This window comes from Ovis canadensis, chromosome 8 (genome assembly GCF_042477335.2).
Source record: "Ovis canadensis isolate MfBH-ARS-UI-01 breed Bighorn chromosome 8, ARS-UI_OviCan_v2, whole genome shotgun sequence".
Taxonomy (NCBI): Eukaryota; Metazoa; Chordata; class Mammalia; order Artiodactyla; family Bovidae; genus Ovis; species Ovis canadensis.
In genome coordinates this window covers 101,696,749-101,718,041 of record NC_091252.1, presented here as the reverse complement: position 1 = coordinate 101,718,041, position 21,293 = coordinate 101,696,749, and the positions used below count along the sequence as shown (strand labels likewise).

Below are 21,293 nucleotides of genomic sequence, written 5' to 3'. Positions count from 1 at the left end.
AATGCGGCCCATTTGACTTGTTCTTTGCATCCTTATCGAGCACTTTATTGAGAGAGTGCAAGCTGACAGTCTGCCGGGATAGAGTTGCAAAGGTGAACAGAATGCCCTGGTTCCTGGCTGGGGGTGAGACCAACAGTTACCAAACCAAACATGGGACTCAGAAGGTGGAAAGTTCTAGAAGGAGACAGGGTGGTCCGGGACATGGAGGGGACCGGCCTTCAGAGCCAGCTGGCCCTCCCCCATCCCCTCCTCTCCCCTCCCCTCCCCCTTTCCCTCCCTCCCCTCTCCCCAGCTTGCCTGTCTGTCCCTGGTCTCTCTCTCCCTAGCGCCAGGCCCCTGGCCTTTCTCTTCACCCTAAACCTCTCCTCTCGATTCTGGACATACTGTGGACCTGAGTATGGCTTTACATCCCCAGTCAGGGGCCAACTCCTCAAACAGGGGACGTGAGGAAGTCCCCAGACAGAGCCCTGGACCTCAGGTCTGCCCACGGTGGCGCTTCTCCCAGGTGCGAGGCCCCCCGGGAGGCAGGTTCTTCCACGGCTGCTGATTGTTCAGGGCCGGAAAGGAGGCAGGGGTGTGGGTCAGGGTCTGAGAGGCTGGCCATCTGGAAGGAGCATGGTCTCCGAGAGCCTTGATTGTTGGTGCTGGTGCCTGGGGTCGCTCCTTCTTTCCAAAGCTGCCCTCCTTTCTCTCAGGCCAGGTATTCCACAAGAGAGGAGGGGGATGTGGGCCACCAGGAGGTGGGCCCACAGAAAGGGACTCAAGTGCGGACTGTGCGGAGAAGGAGGCGGGCATGGTGGACGTGGACCCAAGGGAGAAGAAAGTTGAAACAAATCCCCGCAGTTCGTAAAGAGTCGGCCTGCAGTGCGAGAGACCCGGGTTCTACCCCAGGGCCAGGAAGATCCCCTGGAGGAGGGCATGGCAACCCACTCCAGTATTCTTGTCTGGAGAATCCCATGGACAGAGGAGCCTGGCGGGCTACCAGTCCACGAGGTCGCAAAGGAACACAACTGAGCGACTAACACTCTCACTCTTTCTCAGCCGGTCTGCTGCCGCCGGAGGGGCCTGCACCCACCTACCTGCTGGCTCTAAGTGTCATCCCGCTTTTGGAGCCAAGCGGTGAGCAGAAAAGAGCTGGCTGGGTCTCCTGCGCTGCAGGAGCTTCTTTACCACTGAGCCACCGGGGAAGCCGGTGCCTGACTTCAGGGGTGGGTGCTGCAGGCGCTTACGGAAGGTCTTCTCTTTGTGTATTACCTGTGGATTTGTTGGTGTTCAGTCGCTAAGTTGTGTCCCGCTCTTTGCAGCCTCATGGACTGCAGCGCAGCAGACTTGCCTGTCCTCCACTATCTCCCGGAGTTTGCTCAAATTCGTGTCCATACCTGAGGATGATCGTGTTAAAAACTATTTTCAAGGCCTGAGGATCTGTGCAGAACATGAGGACCATTGTTGAAGCCACACCACGTGAAACTGCCATTTTCTAAGAGCAGAACTTTCCTGTTCCCCAAAGAGGAGAAGAAGGCGTGAGGCGATGGAGGTGTTAAGTAACCAGCTTTGTTTATGTTTAAAAACTCATGCTGTATGCTCTAATATCTTACAATTTTATTTGTCAATAATACCTCAATGAAGCTGAAAAATATGTATAAATGGAAAAATGTATACATTCCTCTGAACCAAAAAAGAATAATGGTTTTCAGAGGTTTGAAGGCGAGTGCTGCTAAGCTCCCTTGATTGCAGAGTTCTCTGTCTGTTTTGAATGCACTGGTATGAGTCTAAGGATTTGAAAAGGAAGGCATTTTTGTGAAAACCCATGTTGACACACACTGAGCAGCAGAGCTGAACTGTCAACTGAAACAAGTAGTCCCGGTCACCTGCCACCACCGAGTCCCGGACCACCGCCCAGCCCGGTTTTCTCCCCAGTGCAGGGCCCGGGTCGGCGAGCTTTTCCTGGACCAGTGACTGGAGTTAAGGGCGCCAGACAACCTTGCAGGCCGGTCCCAGGGGCTCCCACGTGACCTGAGTCCACGTGCACCTCGGGGAGACTGGGCCATCTGTCTGTCCGTCTGTCCGTCCGTCGGGCCGGCGCTCCTGTCTTCTCACGGGTGCCTGCGGGTCTCTTCCCAGGATGACAGCCTGACCCCCATTTCAGGGACTCCTCTACCAGCCTCAGCGGAGACGGGATCTGAGCGGGGGGCCTCAGAAAAGACGGGTTCCAGAGGCTCGATCCCTGAAGAGTCTGACTAGCGGCTGTCTTTTCCGAGTGCTCTGCAGACCCGAGGAACCATCTGAGACGCTGGGGAGCGACCAGGGCCGCAGTGTCCACGTGCTGGCCACTGCCGGGCGTGCTGGTGAAGGGCTCAGAAAGCAAACTCGAAGCTAAAGAGATGCGGCTGCAGGCTGTCCTGCAGGAGCCCGGGCCCGCAGAGGATGCTTCATCCGACCCCACCCCGCTCGGCCTCCACTCAGGCCCTGCCTCTCCTGGCCAACAGCCACCTTCACTGAAAAGAGGGGTCAGAACTCGGTGTCACTCCAACCCAGCAGCAGGGCCTGCGACTTGGCTCACCTGCCTCTGCAGCTGGGGAGCTGTCTCCAGGATGATGGGGCGCGGGGCAGCAGGTTCCACCCCCAGGCCCATCGCCCCCGCCGCCCCTGTGCCCCACCACCTGCTCCAGCCAACTGGGCCTGGCTCCAGCGGCCTCTGTGGGTCACCAAGTGGCACTCCCTCCTGGGAGGACACAGCCCAGACACGTGTGGGGCTCAACCTGTGCCTTTGGGGCTGGAGGCGGCCTTCACGTGCCGAGCTGCTGACTGGCCCATGGGCTCCATCCCTGGCTGAGGCCCCTGGGGTGGTGCCCAGGGATGCCCTCAGGCACCAGGAGCTGCAGGAGGCAGCTGCAGGAGGCCAGATGCCAGGCCTGCCAGGTGCCCAGGCCTGGGCACCTCTGGATGGACAGGAGCGATGCTGTGCTGAATCGACCCCCGGGACCTGCCTGTCCTGAGTGCTCACCCCTTCCTCTTCCTTTTCAGCACATCCTTAGAACTCCCTGCTGCTCTGCCAGCCCCTTAGGAGACACCACACCCCCACCCCAGATGTCTGAGCCGTCCTCTAGGTGGGGAGCCCCCCGCCTCCCGCTCCCATCTCCCTGGAGCTGGAAGCAGCTCTGGCCCTGCTCTGCTCTGGCTTTACCCTGAGACCCTCTGCTCAAAAGCTCTGGTTTCTCCAGTATCCTGCACGAATGTGAGAGCCGGACCATAAAGAAGGCTGAGCATTGAAGAACTGATGCTTTCCTGTTGTGGTGCTAGAGAAGACTCTTGCGTCCCTTGGACTGCAAGGAGATCAAACCAGTCAATCCTAAAGGAAATCAGCTCATATTCATCGGAAGGACTGATGCTAAAGCTGAAGCTCCAGTGCTTCAGCCACCTGATGCAAAGAGCCAACTTATTGGAAAAGACCCTGATGCTGGGAAAGACTAACGGCAGGAGGAGAGGGGGTGACAGAGGATGAGACGGTTGGATGGCGTCTCTCAACGAACATAAATTTGAGCAAACTCCAGGAGACAGTGAAAGACAGGCAAGCCTGGCACGCTGCAGTCCAGGGGGTCACAAAGCATCAGATGTGACCTAGCAACTGAATAACAACAATAAATAGTTCACCTGGTTTTTTTGTTGTTGTTATTCCTCTAACCCGGCATTCGTATATTTGAGACTTCTAATTCTACCCTTGGTATCTCTGCTTTTCTTGAGCAGCTTGTATCTCTTTGCTCTTCCCTGCAGACTCCTGAGGTCTGTCTTCGCCTGACTCCTTCTTTATTCCTCCATCCTGTGTGTGTCTGCCTGTGATACTGTGATTCGTAATGAAAAGCATGTATTTGGTCTCCAGTTCCTGGCACAGAGCTCCTCAAGCTCTTGAAGATCCCTCAGTGATAAACTTTAAAGCTGTCTTTTGTTCTGCGAATGACTTGACTTTAGCAAAGCTTCTAAGGATGTGGGCTGGTTGCCAGGAAACCAACCGAGTGATTGGAGGGTTAGAACTTTCAGTTCCGGAGGTAGGAGTGGCTGGAGACCCAGTCCAGCCATCAATGGCCCAGGACTGAACGAATCCTGCCTGTGTAATGAAGCTCCCTGAACCCAGAAGGACTGATTTGAAGTGTCCGGGTTGGTGACCCCCTGGACGCAGGCGCTGGGAGGGTGGGGCACCTGGGCGGCACAAAGCCCCTCCCGAAGCCTAGCCCAGCCCATCTCTTCTCTGGCTTTTCCGAGTTACATCCTTTCTTAATAAACCCGGTAATCTCGTGAGTTTCCCGAGTTCACTGGCCACACCAGTTTAGCCGGTTTCCTGAAACCTTGCGCTACTCAAGCAAATCAACAGAAACCAAGAACAGGGGTCCTTGGAGCCCCAGATGTATATCCTGTGGGTCAGAAGCACAGGTGAGGAATTGGTGTCTGATGTGGGGGCCGGGGGAGTCTCCTAGGATTGAGCTCTTACCCTCGCCGTCGGCAGCCTGTTGTTCAGCGGCTCAGATGGTGCCAGAACTGAGTGGAACAGCAGGACCCCAGCTGGTGCTGCGGAGGCCTGGTGGAGGACCGTCCCCACCCCAGGAGCTGGGACAGCTCTCCCTGCCCCAGCGACGCTCCTCACCTGCGGTTATCACAGCAGCTGCATGTCCCATGCCCGGTTTCCGGTCAGGCCTTTCTATGGTTTCTCGGTTTTATATCATATTGACATCTCTTCTTTATCTGCTTTGATATATTTAACGTAATTATTTTAAATCTTTGGCCCATCCACTTTGATAATTCCGATTCAAATTATACTATTGTCTGTTTCAGGGTATTGACCAGCTCATCCTTTTGTGTGAATTTTAAAAGGCAAAACTCTTTTTCAAGTAAATCTTGTCATATCAGTATATTACTTATTCATCAACAATTACTATAACAAAACCAATTTGTATAATTGTACACTTGTTAAACCTGAAACAATAAAAAAATTTAAATTTTAATCACAATACTTAGAAACTCCATGCCACTAGGTTTATAAAAATATAAAATAAATATTAAAATATTTATTGAAATATGCTTTGCTTTGGCTGAGAAAATGTTTTAAACGCATTTCATTACTTCCTGGCTTCAATATTGCATTTTATAAAATGGCACTTGATTTGATAGTTTTCATGACACTGTGGATCACAAGCAATTTTAAGTAAATTTTGAGAAGCTACACTTTCCACTAGCAAATGATAGCTGTATGTGTCCCAAGAGATTCAAAATCATTGAGAAATATATCCAATAAATCACTGCTGCAAATAGGTCATAGTACTTCAATGGGAGTCATCCGATCTTAGAAAATAGCCTGAAACTTTTAGATTCCCCTACACGACTTGCCCCCTCCCTCCCCCCACCCCTCCCAGCCCACTCGGTGTCTTCCTCCAGACTCAGCAGCAGACTCAGTAGAGGCGCACTTCCTGAGCTGGTGGAGCGTCAGTTCACCCAGTTTCCAGATTTCGTAAGTCATCTGGGAAACGGAAAAGGCCATAAAATTATTTCAGTATCTCAAAACCTTATTTCTCAATTATCATTGCTTCTAACATACAAAAAAAAAGATTTTTAAATTTTCTTATGTTTCAAAGATGGGCTGAATGTAGGTAGAAAGAGCATCACTTTTTCTTTTTCTATTACTTTCTTTGTTGGCATACTTGGCGTGAAATGTCAAGAGATCTCATCCTCTTTACTTCAGTCTTGATAGTATCGTTTTGGAAGCATGATCACTTTCCTCTCACTGAAATAATTTCTTGTGCATCAGTGATTTTCAGTGCGTTGAAGTTTGGTTCCCGCACCACTTTGCTGTAACATTAATTTTATTTAGAATATTGTGCCAGATCAGTAGAGAGCAGATACTAATGAAAATGAGTGAAAAGGTATGATTTTGACTTGTGTTATGGAGTCTTCGTTTTCACTAATATCAATAAATTCCAAAGGAATGGTGGACCCTGCTTCTAAGAAGCATCTCAGAGCGACACGCCCTGCGGTTAGCTCCCGCCTCAACACATCGCCCGCCTGCCTTCTCGCTGCATGGGGCAGCCCACGTCCACGTGGCCCTGAAGCGGGGGACAGCGCCCTTGAGCCCTCCTGGACTCTGATCGGTCGGCGGCTCTTCACACTCTGGCCTTTCCTTGCTTGGCTTCCCATCCGCTGGAGGCTCTGAGTCTGTAAGTCAAGAGTCTGCCAGATTTAAGCATCAAACGAGGCGTGAATTCCCTTACAGACCAGGAGGAGCAGACTCCCCAGCGACTTTCCGGCCCAGACTCGGCCATTCTCCTCCTCAGTCTGCAATGCCCTGTCACGCACTCAGCGGCGTGTTTCCTGCCCTCTCCCCGCTGGAGGGCACGAGCTCCGGCGGGTAGGGAGACACGCCAGGCAATCTACAAGGACGCGCCCCTGGCGCCACTCCTAAAGGGGTCACCTTCCTGCAGTTTTGGCCTGTAGCGACCAGGCGTCTACAGCGAGGCGTCTGCTCCCCACAGCACCGCGGTTCCCAGGGATGTGTTTCAGCGACCTTCTGAGCCCCAGAGGGGAGTTTCCAGCTGGGCTTCATCGCCTTTGTTCTCCAAGGTCAGTGAAACCCCAGATGCTGGTCCCGATGTGAGGTTGGTCTTTGTTTACCACGGAGACAGTGAAATGGTCTCTCCACCTTCGTCACCCCAGACCGCAGACACCGAACGCCGGACTTAGATTTCACTTTGAAGCCTGTCCCCTTGAACGCTGACACCCACTGGTATCTGATGGCACTGATACGGCTGCCGTTTCTAAGCTGGACGTTCACCCAGGCTCCTGGTGGCGCCAGGTGGCAGGCAGCCAGGCCACTGAGGTGGTCTTTGCTCTGTTACTGCTGCAGGTGAGACCACCAGCGCGCCTCCCTGTAAGACCAAAGGCCTGGGGCTTCCCACAGGCTTTACAGCGCTGTTCTGTTTAATTTCTCCAGCGCTGTGTTCATTTCTGCCATACAACAGTGTGAATCAGCCATAATTACACAAATGTTCCCTCCCTCTTGAGCCCCCCTCCTTCCCCCGACCCCACCCGAGCAGCTTCTCGCCTGCTCTCCATTTCACACACAGTAGTGTCTCTGCGTTGGTGTGCACTGTTGCTTTGTTAGGCAGAAAAAAGCTTGAGACCAAATCTCGCAGAGCCCTACATGCCAGGCAACTTCTGGGTGTTTTACAAATATTAACTCAATTAATCCTCAAACTCCTCCTTAAATTCTATCATTACCCCCATTTTAGGCAAAGAGAGATTAAGTAGCCTCAGATCACACAGCAGGAAAGTGAGAGTTTGGACCTCGGAAGTCGGGATCTCTATGCTTAGCCATGGCATAATGCCTTCTTTGCCAATTTTCACTTTGGCCAACTGCATGAGGGGTAAGGCTGTTTTGAAGGGGCTTCCCTGGGGGCTCAGTGGTGAAGAATCTGCCTGCCAATGCAGGAGATGCAGGAGACGGGGGTTCGATCCTTGGGTCGGGAAGATCCCCTGGAGAAGGCAACGGCAACCCACTCCAGTACTCTTGCCTAGAAAATTCCATGGACAGAGGAGCCTGGCAGGCTGCAGTCCATGGGGTAACAGAGTTGGACACAACTGAGCGTGGACACACACACACACACACACACACCACACGCACTGTTTTGAAAGATATTAAAGTTAAATAAATGGAATAATTTGTAATGATTTGCTAATCAATTTATCCAGCAAGTTTCTGGCTGGGGAAAAGCCTGGCTGCTCTTTGCTTAGCAGAGCCACCTCCCAGCGTGTGGACCTGCTTTGGCCTCAGAGTCCTGCTCTGTGAGTTGGGAGACTGGCTCCTGCCTTGTAGAATGAAGCACAGCACTGAACACACAGTCGAAAACCAGTGTCAGAACAGCTTGTCCTGGCCAGCGGCTCTCACGGCAGGGCAGGGGGCGGGGGCGGGGGGTGGGGAGCAGAGTTCAGTTCCTCAGCCAGCAGGCTCTCACGGCAGAGTTGGGGGTAGGGGAGGGGAAGTTCAGTTCAGTCGCTCAGTTGTGTCCGACTCTTTGCGACCACATGGACTGCAGCACGCCAGGCCTCCCTGTCCATCACCAATTCCCGGAGCTTGCTCAAACTCATGTCCATTGAGTTGGTGATGCCATCCAACCATCTCATCCTCTGTCGTCCCCTTCTCCTCCTGCCTTCTATCTTTCCCAGCATTAGGGTCTTTTCCAATGAGTCGGTTCTTCCCATTAGGTGGCCAAAGTATGGAAGTTTCAGCTTCAGCATCAGTCCTTCCAATGAATATTCAAGATTGATTTCCTTTAGGATGGACTGGTTGGATCTCCTTGCAATCCAAGGGACTCTCAAGAGTCTTCTCCAGCACCACAGTTCAAAAGCATCAATTCTTCGGCACTCAGCTTTCTTTATAATCCAACTCTCACCTCCATACATGACTACTGGAAAAACCACGGCTTTGACTAGACAGACTTTGTTGGCAAAGTAATGTCTCTGCTTTTTAATATGCTGTCTAGGTTGGTCATAGCTTTTCTTCGAAGGAGCAAGCGTCTTTGAATTTCATGGCTGCAGTCACCATCAGCAGTGATTTTGGAGCCCCCCAAAATAAGTCTGTCACTGTTTCCATTGTTTTCCCATCTATTTGCCATGAAGTGATGGGACCAGATGCCATGATCTTAGTTTTCTGAATGCTGAGTTTTAAGCCAGATTTCTCACTCTCCTCTTTCACTTTCTTCAAGAGGCTCTTTAGTTCCTCTTAGCTTTCTGCCATAAGGGTGGTGTCATCTCCATATCTGAGGGTATTGATATTTCTCCCAGCAATCTTGATTCCAGCTTGTGCTTCATCCAGCCAGGCATTTCCCATGATGTACTCTGCATAGAAATTAAATAAGCAAAGTGACAATATACAGCCTTGACATACTCCTTTCCCAATTTGGTACCAGTCCGTTGTTTCATGTCCAGTTCTAACTGTTGCTTCTTGACCTGCACACAGATTTCTCAGGAGGCAGGTCAGGTGGTCTGGTATTCCCATCTCTTTAAGAATTTTCCAGTTTGTTGTGATCCACACAGTCAGAGGCTTTAGCGTAGTCCATGAAGCAAAAATGGATGTTTTTATTGAATTTTCTTACTGTGATTCAACAGATGTTGGCAATTTGATCTCTGGTTCCTCTGCCTTTTCTAAATCCAGCTTGAACATCTGAAGTTCTCCATCCACATACTGTTGAAGCCTAGACAAACACCTAAAAAAAAAATCGCACTGCAAATGAATCTGCGGCATACATAATCCAGGTCTGAAGTGAGCACTGAAGAGTCCCAGGGAAGGCGAAACCTTCACCCCAGTGGTCGGTTCGCACGTGGCCCTGAGGCTGAACAAACAGGAAGATGCCAGCCACTCCCCCAGCTGTTTCAACAGCAAACAGAAATACCCGCCCCCCGCCACGCCCCGTGGAGCTTACACTCTGACTGGGGGACTCGGTAAGAATGAGAGTAACTGAAATACTAGAAGCCCACTCGAGCTGTAGAGAAGCGAGGTGCGCTTCTGGTGACGGGGGTTCGGGGTGCGCACTCACAGGGCCCTCATCCGCTTCTCTCCGGATCACGACCCCCTCCCCCCACCTTCCTGCGGGCCCCAGAGCGGTGCCCAGAGCACGGAGTCGCTTGCATCGCCAGGCGGGGGGCACCCCGCCTCGAGCCTCCCCCGACGGAGCCAGGCTCCCCGCACCTCCGCGCGGCTCCGAGCTCTCCGCTGCGCCTCCAGTACCAGCCGAGGTCAGGCGGGACCCTTCCACTAGGTCCCCCGGTGGACCTGGGCCCGTGTGATCCCGGGAGAGGGGCACCAAAGACCTCCGACCCGTGCAGCTGCAACCCTGGGAAAGGGCAACGACCCGGACTGTGCAGCCTCAGGAAGGTGGGCGCAGTGGGCGGGCGAGGGCGGGGCGGCGGGGCGGCGGAGGAGGAGGCGGGCGGGGCGGGCGGCGCCTCCCCCTCCCGAGCCCAGGCCCCTCCCCCAGGGTCGCCCCCAACCGCCCTCCCCCGCGGGTTCCACCCCGACCGCAACCCAGCGGCGGCCAAGTTCACGCTGCCGCCAGGACCCGACCCTCAGCCCCTCGGCCCGGACCCAGATCCAGACCCGGACCCAGACCTGAACCCGAACCCTGACCCGGATACGGACCCAGACCGCCACCGGACCCCGACCCGGACCCGCGAGCCCTGCCTGGACCTGGACTCCCATCCCCGCAGGTGAGCGTGCCAGGGGGCGAGAGGCGTCCCTTCCTGCGCCCCGGCCTGGACCTGGCCGATGGCTGTCGCCTCCGCTGCGACTAGCTGGGTCCAGAGCCGAAGCCTCGGGACCGCCCGCGGGCCTGCTGTGGAGACGTGTCGGGCCGGCTCTGAGGTAGAGGTGGGTCGGCCGGGTCCGGCCGGCTCCGCGCACAGCACCCCTTGCGCCGGCTGCCCTGCGGTCCTTCGGGAGGAGCCCGGCCGCCGCCCCGGGCCGCCTGCCCTCCACTCCCCCTCTGTCTCCTCTCAGCCGGGCCTCTGCTCCGTCCCCTGTACCCCGGTCCCCACCCTCCATCCAGAGTGGCTTGAAATGCGGGTTTTCCCGAACCTGCTCCGGAGGGCTAGACTCTGAAAGGGCACAGGCCGTCCTGCAGGAGGGGCACCCAGGTTCTAGGCAGTTTCCTGTCTCTTGTTACCCCCAGAAGCATCTAGAGGGAGACGCGGGGTGCGGGGTACCTGCAGGCCTGGAGGTCGGGTGGTCTTGGAGGTTTGTCCATGGGTGCTGGGGGAGTGAGCAGTGAGCAAGGCTACAGAATGACTCAGGCAGCAAGTCGCCAAGCGAGGGCCCTCCAGGGCTCCCCTGGCCACCTGCCCGTGGGAGCCTCTGTCTCCTTCAGGTCGGAGGCAGGCGGCGTGAGGGCTGAGGCGAGCGCAGGGGTACAGGAGGTGGCCTGGGGTCCGCGGGCCACTGTCCCTGCCTCCACCTGCCAGTCTCCCTGAAAACAGAGGGGGCTTTTCTAGGACACTGTCAGCAGGGATCTGGGCCCTGAAGCGGCCCTGAACCCCGTTTCCAGGAACCTAGCCCCACCCCCCCACCCCCTCCTCCATTACAATGTGCCTGGAGACAAAGTGTACCCTGTACTCATTCACCCAATCCTGGTCGGGGAGGGGCAGGCGGGAGGGAAGGGGCGTGCCCGGCCTGTCCCCCCAGAGATAGGCTGGCGGAGGGTGCCCATAGGAAGGCCCCACCCATGCTGGGGGCTTGGTCTCACCTGGGGTGGGGTGGCTGTGGGGGCCAGCTGCTTGTTGACAAGAGAAGGCTCCCCAAGTTGCCCCCGCTTACCGTGGCCGCGACCAGCTCCTTCCTCCTGGATTTCCAAGGGTTTTCCTGCGCCCAGGATCCCGGTGACACAGGGCGCAGAGGCCCCTGACCTGGGTGTGGTTAGGCAGAGCAGGGGCCTTGGGGCTGGCCCTGGGTTGGGCCCGGTGCCGGCGGAGCTGGGGGCAGCAGGCACTGGCAGAGCCTTATGCGGCTCTTCCAAGAGCAGCTGTCATCTGTGCTCATCCTCCTGGACATCGGTCCAGCACCATTCCCTTCAGGGGATGAGAGAGGTCAGCCTGACTTTCAGGAGACCCTGGGCCCCCAAGACCCGGAAGACGGGCCCCTGGGACCTCAGTGTGCTTTGCAGCAGGACGAGGCGGGTGGCGGCCTGCCGGCTGCTTCCCAGGGCAGGACCTGGTCACCCGCCGCCTGACCCCCTCCCCAGGGTAGCCAGGACTGGTCTGCCCCACAGGGCCTGCTGATGGCACCCTGCCCTCCTCCCAGCAGGGCTTTCTTCTCGAAGCAGTAACTGCCCAGGAGCCTAAGTCAGCCAGACCTTTCTGCGCCGTTCTGCTCTCAACAAGGGGCTGAGCACCAGCCGTGCGGACAAGGGGCAGGCCTGTGTCCCCCAGGCCTCAGCCACCTGATCCCCCGGGGCTGCTTTGTGCACCGTCGTGGGCGTGGCTGGGGCTGCCTGCCCACCCCCACCCCCACCTCCGGCAGAGGGCTGACCCTGTGCTCGGGCCTGGCAGACCTGCTCCTGCACTCCTGCCCCGTCTGTTTCAGGCCTCGGTGTTTATAGGAAGGTGGTTGGCTTGGAAAAGTACAAGAACTGGCCTCCCCAGAGTCGCTGGCTTCCTCCAAGTGTGGCGGGTCCTTGGCACGCCGACCAGGCACTTTGTACTTGACAGGACCTGTGCCCGGTGTGCAACGTGGCTGGGTCATGAGGGGGTGGTGGGGTCTCTGCTCTCACAGGGAGGACCTGGGGCTGGGACGTTCTCAGATGACACCTGCCGTCCCAGGGCTGCTGTCACTCAGGAGAGGAGCAACGTCGCCTGATCCTCCCCTCCTCCCATCCTTAAACCCGGGCGCAGCCTGGGTCAGACGGTGGGCGGCAGGGGGGCACGTCTCTGACTCTGGGAGCGTCACACCTCCCTGCCCGGCTGTGTCGGGGCTCTCCCTAGCCCCTCCCCCTTGGGCTCGGGCCCCTCCCCGTCCCTCCCCCTAGGCCCCGCCCTCTCCCAGTCCCTCCCCGGCTCCGCCCCCTCCGCCCTGAGCTCCGCCCCCTCCCCTGTGCTGCACCGGGGCCAGGGACCCGCTGCTCCGCGGCCCACGCCCTCCTGGTCTCCTGCTGGGAGGCCCTGGGCGCTCGGCTGGCGGAGGCAGGGTTGTTCCGTGAATCAGCTCAGTGAGCAAGCGGGAGGGCGACCGTGGCCGTCACAACACAGACGCGTGGACGACGGGGAGGAGAGCCGGGTGCCCAGGGCCTGGTCCAGCACTGCAGGGACCGCAGCTCTGGTCGCCACACGACCCGGAAGCGGCCAGGTGGTCCTGCTCACTGCCCTGCCATGGGGCACCCCAGCCCCCCAGCTGCCCCTCCCAAGAGTCCTTAGAGGGACACGCGGTGGCCGCGGCCGGCGTCCCCTCTGGACTGGCCTCGTGGGAGCTGGCATCACCAAGGGGGCTGTTCTTGGGGTTATTTCACCCGATAACGTAAGGAGGGGAAAGGAGCAGAGGTTTGCAGGGTGCCCGTGGGCCCTGGGCCCCCAGATCCAACTGTCGGGACACAGAGAGCAGGACTGAGACAGTAACTGAGACCGCGAGGCACACACGGGAGGGAGGCCGAGCATCTGCAAGGACGCGCCCCCAGGCCCGCCCCCACGGCGTCTGCGCGGCGCGCCCCCACACCTCCGGACCCCGCTGCGGCTGTTTCCTTCTTGTCCCCCAGGCCTCCGCCAAGACCCCCTGGAGGCACCGCCCTCCAGACCCAGCGGCCAGAACGGTCCGGGGCAGGTGAAGGGCACAGTGGATGTTACCAGTCGGTGCTTTCTTTGAGGGGATCTCGCGGGTGCGCGCCTTGCGCCAGGAATGGGGGGAGCGGACGCCGCTCTGGTGAAGGAAGCCACGGGTAGTTGGTGACCGTACAGCTTGTTCCCCGCCCCCCACCCAGAGAGTGATATGGCCCCTTGGGCCTCATGCATGTCCACTGAGCAGCTGGGCCCAGGGCCACTGAAGCAGTGGGGCACGGACCTGCGCAGGGAGTGTGGGGCGCTAGCCAGGAGACCCGCCCCGGGACACTGGAGACACAGGGTCTGGGACACGATCGAGCCCCAGTGTCTGCAAGGCACGGGGTCTGGCCAGGCTGGTAGAGGCCAGTGGACGGTGGGAAGGGCTGGAGCCCGAGGTAGCGTGTCCCAGGCTGAGGGGATGGTGCTGGGGAAGGCGCAGAGGTGGGGCCCCTGAGGTGGGGGTCCCGGTAGATTTCTGGATGAGGAGGGACTGGGCAGGAGAGAGGGAAGGTGAGGTGACGGAGACACGGTCAGCGTTAGAGGCCCTGGGGGACAGGGGGTGTTAGGAGGGTTTGCCTGGAAGTGACTCCTCATCCGTTCTCAGACGTCCGGGGTGCGGTGAGGAGGGAGGGGTGTCGGGGAGCGCCGCTTTGGTGACCCGAGTGGGGGGCACAGGCCAGGGCAGCGGGAGCTGAGTCAGCGAGGGCTGTGTGGGGAGGGCGGGCTGGTGGGGGAGAGAGCGGGAGGAAGCGGCTGAGGGGAGGAGGGAGGGGTCTGCTCCCTGGACCAGGCGGGCTCTGGGCCCAGGAGGAAGGAGGGCAGCACCCCCCACCCCGTCCCCTGAACCAGGCAGGCTCTGGGCCCAGGAGGCAGAAGGGAGGAGGGCAAGGCACCCACCCGCCCCGTGCTGTTCCTGGCATCACCAGGGAGCAGGGAGTGTCCTGAGACGCACACAGTAGGTGTGCAGTGGGCAGGCAGTAGGCAGGGTCCTCTGGGGAGAGAGAACCAACCGGAGAAACAGACAGACAGACGCTTCTTGAGCTGGCCCACATGGCCGCGGGGCTGGCAGGTCTGGACCCCGAGGGGCAGGCGCTGCGGCCCAAGTCGGAGGCCGTCTGGGGAGGGGCGTCCTCTCCCTCCAGGGGCCGGGTCTTTCCCGGCCTTCACCTCCTAGGGGGCAGCCCACCCGCGCCGTAGAGGGTCATCAGCTTTACCTAAGGCCAACTGATCGCAACAACTGAGAATCCCGTCACAGCAACACCCTGCACCGGGCACGTGGGCCAGCCAGGAGGACACAGGCAGCCGTGTGTGGTCCTGAGCCCTGTCGGCCCCTGCAGGGTGCTGAGCCCTGGGGTTGCAGAGTGGCCAGCTAACGTTTGTGATTGGGCCCCGATGAGGTTCCCACCGCCCCCAGCACACACCCACAGATCGGGAACAGCGATGAGGGGAGCTTTGCTTGGTTGGTTCACAGTCTCGGGAGTTTGCTGGGTGAGACTTGGACCGCCTCGGTACACAGAGGGCTCAGAGAGTCCCAGACGGCAGGCTCAGTTGATAAGCGGGGGACTCAGATGCTGCGCTCACCGTGGGCAGCACCAGGCGGGACCGGCCCGCTGCCCGCAGGCTCAGGTATACACAGAGGCCGTAAAGGGCTCCATCGAGGTCACCTCCTGGCCATCTCAGTCCCGCAGAGCTGCCGCAAGGCCACCTCCCTAACATGGTCCCTGTTGCGCAAACGGTGGGCAGAGGCTGCATTCCGAGGACACGGGCATGGATGGTCTGGGTCCAGCCGGTGGTCAGCCGGCAGTCACGCCCTCCACCACGGGAGGCCCGCTGGAAGCCTCGTACTCCCTGACTGCCCACACGCATGTGCGTGACCTGGATCATGGAATAAAGAGTGTTCTTCCGAGGGCCATGACTGACAGGCTGGCACAGCCCTGAGGGTCGCCAGGCAGGGCCAGGCTGGGACTCAAGGGAGGGGCCCCTCCCATAACCTTGCAGAGCCTCCTGGTAGATGCCAAATAAACGGTAACGGAGGCCCTTTGGCAGAGGGCGCAGCAGCCCGCCCCAGGATTCCTGCCTGGAGAATCCCAGGGACAGAGGCACCTGGCGGGCTACAGTCCACAGGCTCACAAAGAGCTAGGCACGACTGGAGCTGCAGCATGCGTGCATGCAAAGAGACCTTTGGGGCCCCCGGTGTGGGAGCCTCTGCTTCCCCAGGAGGCACCCCGCTGCGGGGGTGAGGTTCTGTGCAGCTTGGGCCCTGAGCCCTCCCCTGCCTGGGGACCTCTGTGTCCTGCACTGACCCTCAGATTCTCTCTGTAACAGCATGTCAGGATAGAAGCCCCGGTGTCCACCGTGCGGGCAGAGGGCTCAGGGGCAGAATACTCCCTCAGCACGTCAGGGCGCCCCCCTTCCCCGGCACCACCATCACTGATGGAGGAAGGCAGGCAGGAAGGATGTTTTACAGGGTCTAGTTCAGGCCTTTGGAAGGCCTGGCAGGGTTCCTCCAGGAAGCCTGGGAACCTTGAAGGCAACAGTCACTCCCCTCCCCGTCCTGGGGACCCCCCCTGGGGGCCCCCTCACCCTCCCTCAGGGATGCCGCCCTCCTAGTCCCTGGCTTGGGCTCCACACGGCATCAGGCCTGCCCCATGGGGTCCAGGCATGTCCTCGGGGCACATGGGCCAGTCGGAAGGAGTCACCTAGCTCGCCGGAGGCCCCTGCCAGCAAGTGGGGGGCAACCTGGTGTGTCGAGGGTCCCACGTGGAACGAGGGGCCCTGGGGTCACTGCACATGGCACAGGGGACTGCAGCCTCCTTTCACACCACCCGCCCACCAGAGGGGCGCGTCTGTGGGGTCCACCCACACCAGAACTCGGCTTCTCCGGTGGAGAAGCAGAAAGCGCGGGAAGAGCGTCCATCCGCGCGGCCGTTCTGAAAGGCTCCTCACGAGGGCGGGCCCAGATGACTCCGTGGTCTCTGCTCCCAGCGCACGCAGTCAACAGGGTCCCAGACAGCTCGTGGCCTCTGCTGTGCCTGCTCCAGAGACCCACAGACCCCCTGGAGGGTCTGCAAAGTGGCTCTGAGTCTGCGTGGTTTGTGTCTCTCGTGGCCTGCTGTGACCTCGAGCAAGTGGAAACCGTGGGTCAGCCCAGGAAATCCAAGGCGCCTCGTAGAAGTCGAGAAACCACAAACTCAGAAGGACCCTGGTCAGGGTCTACAGGACACTCTGCTCGGGGCATGGTGGAGTGTGATGCCGAGCGCGTTGGTCCCCCGCCTTTGACAGGGCTTCCCTTCAGCCGGGAGAAAGGGACACGGAAAATGACCAGACGGCCGTGACCTTGAGCCCTGGGGGGCACACACGCAGAGGTCCAGGGGCAGAGAACAGACAGGGCTGGCCCTCGGAGGGGCTCGAAGGCCAAGGACCCCGCATCTCCTCGGCGGGAGGTGGGAGCCTTTCTCGGCTAGAGTGTGTGATACGCCCCATTTCTGCAAGAATTCAGGGCTGAGGTGTCGAGAGTCCTGGGGTGGGGGAGCTGAGACAGGGGGATCTGGGAGGCCCCCCCGGAAGTTCACACTGGAGGTGTGTGGCGGTGCGTGGCCTGAGGTGAAGCCCTGAGCATTTGCTGCCCTCTGGACTTGGGGTGGGAGAAAGACCCCAGGCAACCCCTGAGGCTGCTATCCTGAGCCGAGGGCAGGGGGGCGGGGCACCCAGGTGACCTCCTGAGGCTGCTGTCCTGGGAGGAGGGCAGGGCGCCCAGGCGGAGGGGCTCGTCTTGTTTCCCAGCGATGGATGGCCCTTTGGGCTCCGCAGAGGCCTCCCGAGAGGATGAAGGAAGGACCCGCCAGGCGTGGGGCGGCTCGTAACTCCTCCCCGGCGGGCACCGCGTGTCCCGAGACTTGACTTCTTCGTCGAGACCCTCACACCGGTTTCGGGGCAGAGTCCTGCCTTCAGATGAGCAGGCCTGCTGTAGCCGGCTCTGCCCTTGTCCTTCTGTGTGGGACTCCCCAAGGCTTCACGGGTCCCGAGAGCAGGGCTGCGCCTGCCGGGCACTGCTGAGAAGTGCCCTACAGCACCCAGAAGGTTCAGAACCAGCAAAATACCATGCTACGCCCATCAGCTTTCCGTTCGCCCTGCACAGAGTAAACCACACACCCCTCCCCGCCTCACCCCTCTGCCCCGCGCCCACCGGGGTCACTTAGCCCAGGACCTGCGGGGCCTCCGGGACCCAGAGACCCCCTCCCCATTCTTGCTGGTGACCAGTCTGGCTCTGAACCAGCAGCCAAGTGCCAGCTCCATGCCCAGCGCAGCCTCTGAGACCGGACAAGGCCCCAGCGTGAGGCCCTGGCACCTGGCAGCCTTTTGCCAAAACCCAGGGCACTCTATGCCGAGGGCAGGGGGCCCCAGTGGGGGCAGGGGTTTACTCCGGAGAGCTGGGCGGCGCCTCCAGCTGGAGAGAGGTGCCCAGCCGGCAGACGTAGGTGCCTCATGGCCCATTTATTTGGATAACTTGCTACTTGGAAACTCTAAGCTTCGCTAATCTTCGCTGACCTTCCCTGTGGCTCAGACGGTAAAGAACCTGCTTTTATTGCAAGAGACCTGGGTTCCATCCCTGGGTTGGGAAGATGCCCTGGAGAAGGGAATGGCAACCCACTCCAGTATTCTTGCCTGGAGAGTCCCATGGACAGAGGAGGCTACAGGCCGTGGGGTCGCAAAGAGTCGGACACAACTGAGCGACTAACACTGCTGCCAAGCCTAGCTGAACGCGGGAGAAGGCAGGTGCTTCCGAGCGGAGGGTGTGCCAGACGCCCGCAGACCACGGGCCTGGCTGACCTGCCCCCAGAGTCCCTCGCCCCCAGCTCCAGCTCCGTGCGGTTGGGCAAACTGCCCACTGCGCACAGCTGGCTTCTTTCTCTGGGTGGGGTCATCGTGCCTCTAAATCCTAAGTTCACGGTCCTGGCTGGGTCAGCAGAGAGGAGGCTCCCAGAGGGAATTCTAAGAATCTGCTGTCCCAGCTGAAGGGCAGCTGGAGCTGCGGGTGGGCCCGGCCACCGCTCGGTGACAACCGCTGACTCATGTCCTTTCAGCACCTCCCTGCCCCCGGGCTGCGCTGCCCCGGGGAGGGCTGAGGGTTGACGGGGGGGGGGGGGGGGGGGGGGGGGGGAGGCGGGGGGGCGGGGGGGCGGGGGGGCGGGGGGGCGGGGGGGCGGGGGGGGCAGTCCCAGGGGTCCTCCGCCATCCTCACGGGGCTGGTGAGGGTGATGAGGGGGTGACTGGAGCGGTCGCAAGCCTGAGCACACCCCGGTTTGCCCCCCACCCGCCCCCCGAGTGACGGCTGCAGGCTTCAGACAAGCGCCGGCCTCTGCTGTCTGGCCGTCCTTGCCCCCCACCTGTCGTGGAGTGAGGAGCCGGTCAGGGTGGCTCAGCCCGCTCTCCCCAGGGCCCCCAGCCCTGCCATCCTTCGGGGGCAGTTCCAGCAGACCCCACATCCTGCCCTCTGCCGACCCCCTGTGCTGTGACCACCCCCAGCCCTGGCTCCCGAGTCCCACGTCTCTGCTCTGGTACATCATTTAAACCCCTGCCCCGGAGGACGACAGGCCCCCTTCCACAGGGGAGACCCCAAAGATGGGGGAAAAGCACAGTGTTCCCGCCCCTCGTGACGTGACCCCAGGAGAGCCGACCCGGGGTGGGGGCCCCTGCCGCCCTGCCCCAGCACCCCCAGTTCCCCCTTTTGCAGCCTCGGGGGTCGGGCTGACGTGGGTGGGAATAACTGAGAGCCTCAGGGAACCCCCCACTGCTGCCCTGGCCCCAGCGCCCCCAGTTCCCCCTTTTGCAGCCTCGGGGGTCAGGCTGACATGACGGGGGAGTAACTGAGGGCCTCGGGGAACCCCCGCCACTGCCCTGGCCCCCAGCGCCCCCAGCTCCCCTTTCTCATCCTCAGGGGGTTGGGCTGACATGAGGGGGGAATAACAGGGCCTCGGGGACCCCCCGCCACCCTGGCCCCCCATCCCCGCGCCCCCAGCTCCCCTTTCTCAGCCTTGGGGGGTTGTGCTGACGTGAGGGAGTAACAGGGCCTCGGGGACCCCACCGCTGCCCTGACCACCCTTCTCCCCCTCTCCCCCCCCCATGCCCTCCGCGCCCCTTTCTCAGCCTCAAGGAGTTGGGCTGACATGGGTGGGGAGTAACTGAGGGCCTCGGGGACCCCCCCACTACCCTGTCCCCCCACCCCCCGTGCCCCCCATGCCCCTTTCTCAGCCTCTGGGGTCGGGCTGTCGTGGGTGGGGAGTAACTGAGGGCCTCGGGGACCCCACCGCTGCCCTGATCCCCCATGCCCCGCGCCCCCAGCTCCCCTTTCTCAGCCTCGGGGGGTCGGGCTGACACGGGTGGGGAGTAACTGAGAGCTTCAGGGAACCCCCACCGCTGCCCTGGACCCCGGTGCTCCCAGCTCCCCCATTCTCAACGTCAAGGAGTGGGGCTGGCATGGGTGGGGAGTACCTGAGGGCCTCGGGGACCCCCCCACTACCCTGTCCCCCCACCCCCCGTGCCCCCCCATGCCCCTTTCTCAGCCTCCGGGGTCGGGCTGACATGGGTGGGGAGTAACTGAGGGCCTCGGGGACCCCCCTGCAGCCCTGGCCCCCCACCCCTGCGCGCCCTGTGCCCCTTTCTCAGCCTCGGGGGGTCTGGCTTAGGGTCTCCGCCCTGTTTCCCCACCACACACCCACCCCGGCCGCGCTCCTGCCAAACCCGGAGTAAGACGGGAGGTGGGGGTGGGGGTGCAAGGGCTGCTTGGGGGACAGCGGCCGGGGCATGGGAGGGGCCAGGACCTACAGGCTCCCAGGACCGCGCCCGGAAGCAGCACAGCCAGGCTGAGCAGGGGCGGGGGGTGCTGTAGGGAGGAGGCAGCAGGGGGCAGTGATCACGCCCAGGGGCTCCATCCCGGACGTGGGCCCAGGCCCTTGGTGGGGTGAGCTCGCCCAGACCTCAGGGGCCCCGCCTGTTAGGGGCCCTGCCCCCTCAGCCAGGAGAGCGACGCTCTGACCCAGGCGCTGCCTCTCAGGTCACCTCTGCCCCCACCGCCCCCGAGCCCCTGTTTGTTCTGCCCTCGGTTCTGGGCCGCCATTCCTGAGCGCTGTGTGGACTGGAAAAGGCATGCGCCCCCATCACGGGCCCTCAACCCAGGAGCTCTGTCACCCAGCCCGGCCAGGGAGGGTCCAGGAGTGTGTCCAACCGGGCCCAGGTCCCTTCACTAACGGCCGCTCCCAGACGGGGCTGGTGGGGCCAGGGAGGAGCTGCGGGGGCCAGGCGGGTTACTGGGGTGGCGGAGCGTCGGGTGTCTTGGACAGCGGCCCCTGCCGTGTCCAGGGCCATCCCTGCCGCTGTGATGGGCATGGCCCTCGGCCCAGGGTGTACACTGTCGCGGAGCCTCTGGCTCCGTGGGTCCCCCGGGCCCATGCCTGTCACCATGGTGACCCTGGATCTCAGCCTGAGAGTTGCACCCAGAGGTGCCCTGTGACATGCTGTGCGGGGTGGCGGGGTGAGCCCAGGGCTCATCTCCACCTGCAGGAGCAGGGAGTGGCCCCCAGTGAGCAGCGCTGATGCTGAGACTGAGGAACTCCAGCGCGTTCCTCCCTGCAGGGCCTGCGGTGGTGTCTGGGCAGGTCAGCAGGACGAGAGGCGGCTTGTGGACAGCGGGCGCTCTGCCCTCACCCCCGCTGAGGCGCTGGGCTCTCACTGAGGTCCGGAGGCACGCAGGCAGCGGGGAGAGCGCCCCGTCCCTGCCCTTCCCTCCCTCTGGCCGGCTCTCCTCCTCTCCTCAGCTGCAAACGCAGACAGGCCTGGGCACTCTCGGGGCATCCCGCCCACATCTCATCACCAGGTCGGGGCTGCAGGGTCGGGTTCCCAGCGGGGATACATCGGGGAGGCCACAGCACTCTGCACGCCCCCCACCCAGCGGCAATGAG

General features: G+C 60.7%; 2 protein-coding genes across 4 annotated transcripts in view; one reads left to right on the top strand and one right to left on the bottom strand.

Annotated features, from left to right (window-relative positions):
• The first annotated feature begins 6,175 nt into the window (after nucleotides 1-6,175).
• The window catches only part of FRMD1 (FERM domain containing 1), a 28,784-nt gene continuing 13,666 nt past the window's right edge, over nucleotides 6,176-21,293 (top strand). The window contains exons 1-6 of one of the 3 annotated variants that reach the window (XM_069599331.1): nucleotides 6,176-6,603; nucleotides 6,697-6,886; nucleotides 7,272-7,406; nucleotides 9,194-9,480; nucleotides 9,798-9,913; nucleotides 10,095-10,245. The gene's annotated coding sequence lies outside the window, so the exon portion shown is untranslated. Of the gene's footprint in view, nucleotides 6,604-6,696; nucleotides 6,887-7,271; nucleotides 7,407-9,193; nucleotides 9,481-9,514; nucleotides 9,914-10,054; nucleotides 10,246-21,293 lie in introns of those variants that run through there. The other 2 variants (XR_011258846.1, XM_069599332.1) reach the window with 2 other exon arrangements.
• LOC138445169 (uncharacterized) lies at nucleotides 7,701-15,201 on the bottom strand. The gene is made up of 7 exons (XM_069598929.1): nucleotides 14,917-15,201; nucleotides 14,359-14,505; nucleotides 13,235-13,435; nucleotides 11,348-11,552; nucleotides 10,741-11,000; nucleotides 9,728-9,872; nucleotides 7,701-9,245 (listed from the first exon to the last, which is right to left on the bottom strand). Exons 1-7 carry the CDS (start codon nucleotides 15,199-15,201, stop codon nucleotides 9,184-9,186), a joined length of 1,305 nt encoding a protein of 434 aa, XP_069455030.1. The 3' UTR covers nucleotides 7,701-9,183.

Bases quoted from the DNA above. Each gene is read 5' to 3' on its own strand.
- LOC138445169 (XM_069598929.1), bottom strand. From the start codon at position 15,201: ATGCGTGTGGGCAGTCAGGGAGTACGAGGCTTCCAGCGGGCCTCCCGT. The intron at 13,436-14,358 runs GTCTGTTTCTCC...TTCCTTCACCAG, and splicing joins AGCTCAAGAAGCGTCTGTCT to AGCGGCGTCCGCTCCCCCCA. The intron at 11,001-11,347 runs GTAAGCGGGGGC...CTCTGTTTTCAG, and splicing joins AGGAGCTGGTCGCGGCCACG to GGAGACTGGCAGGTGGAGGC.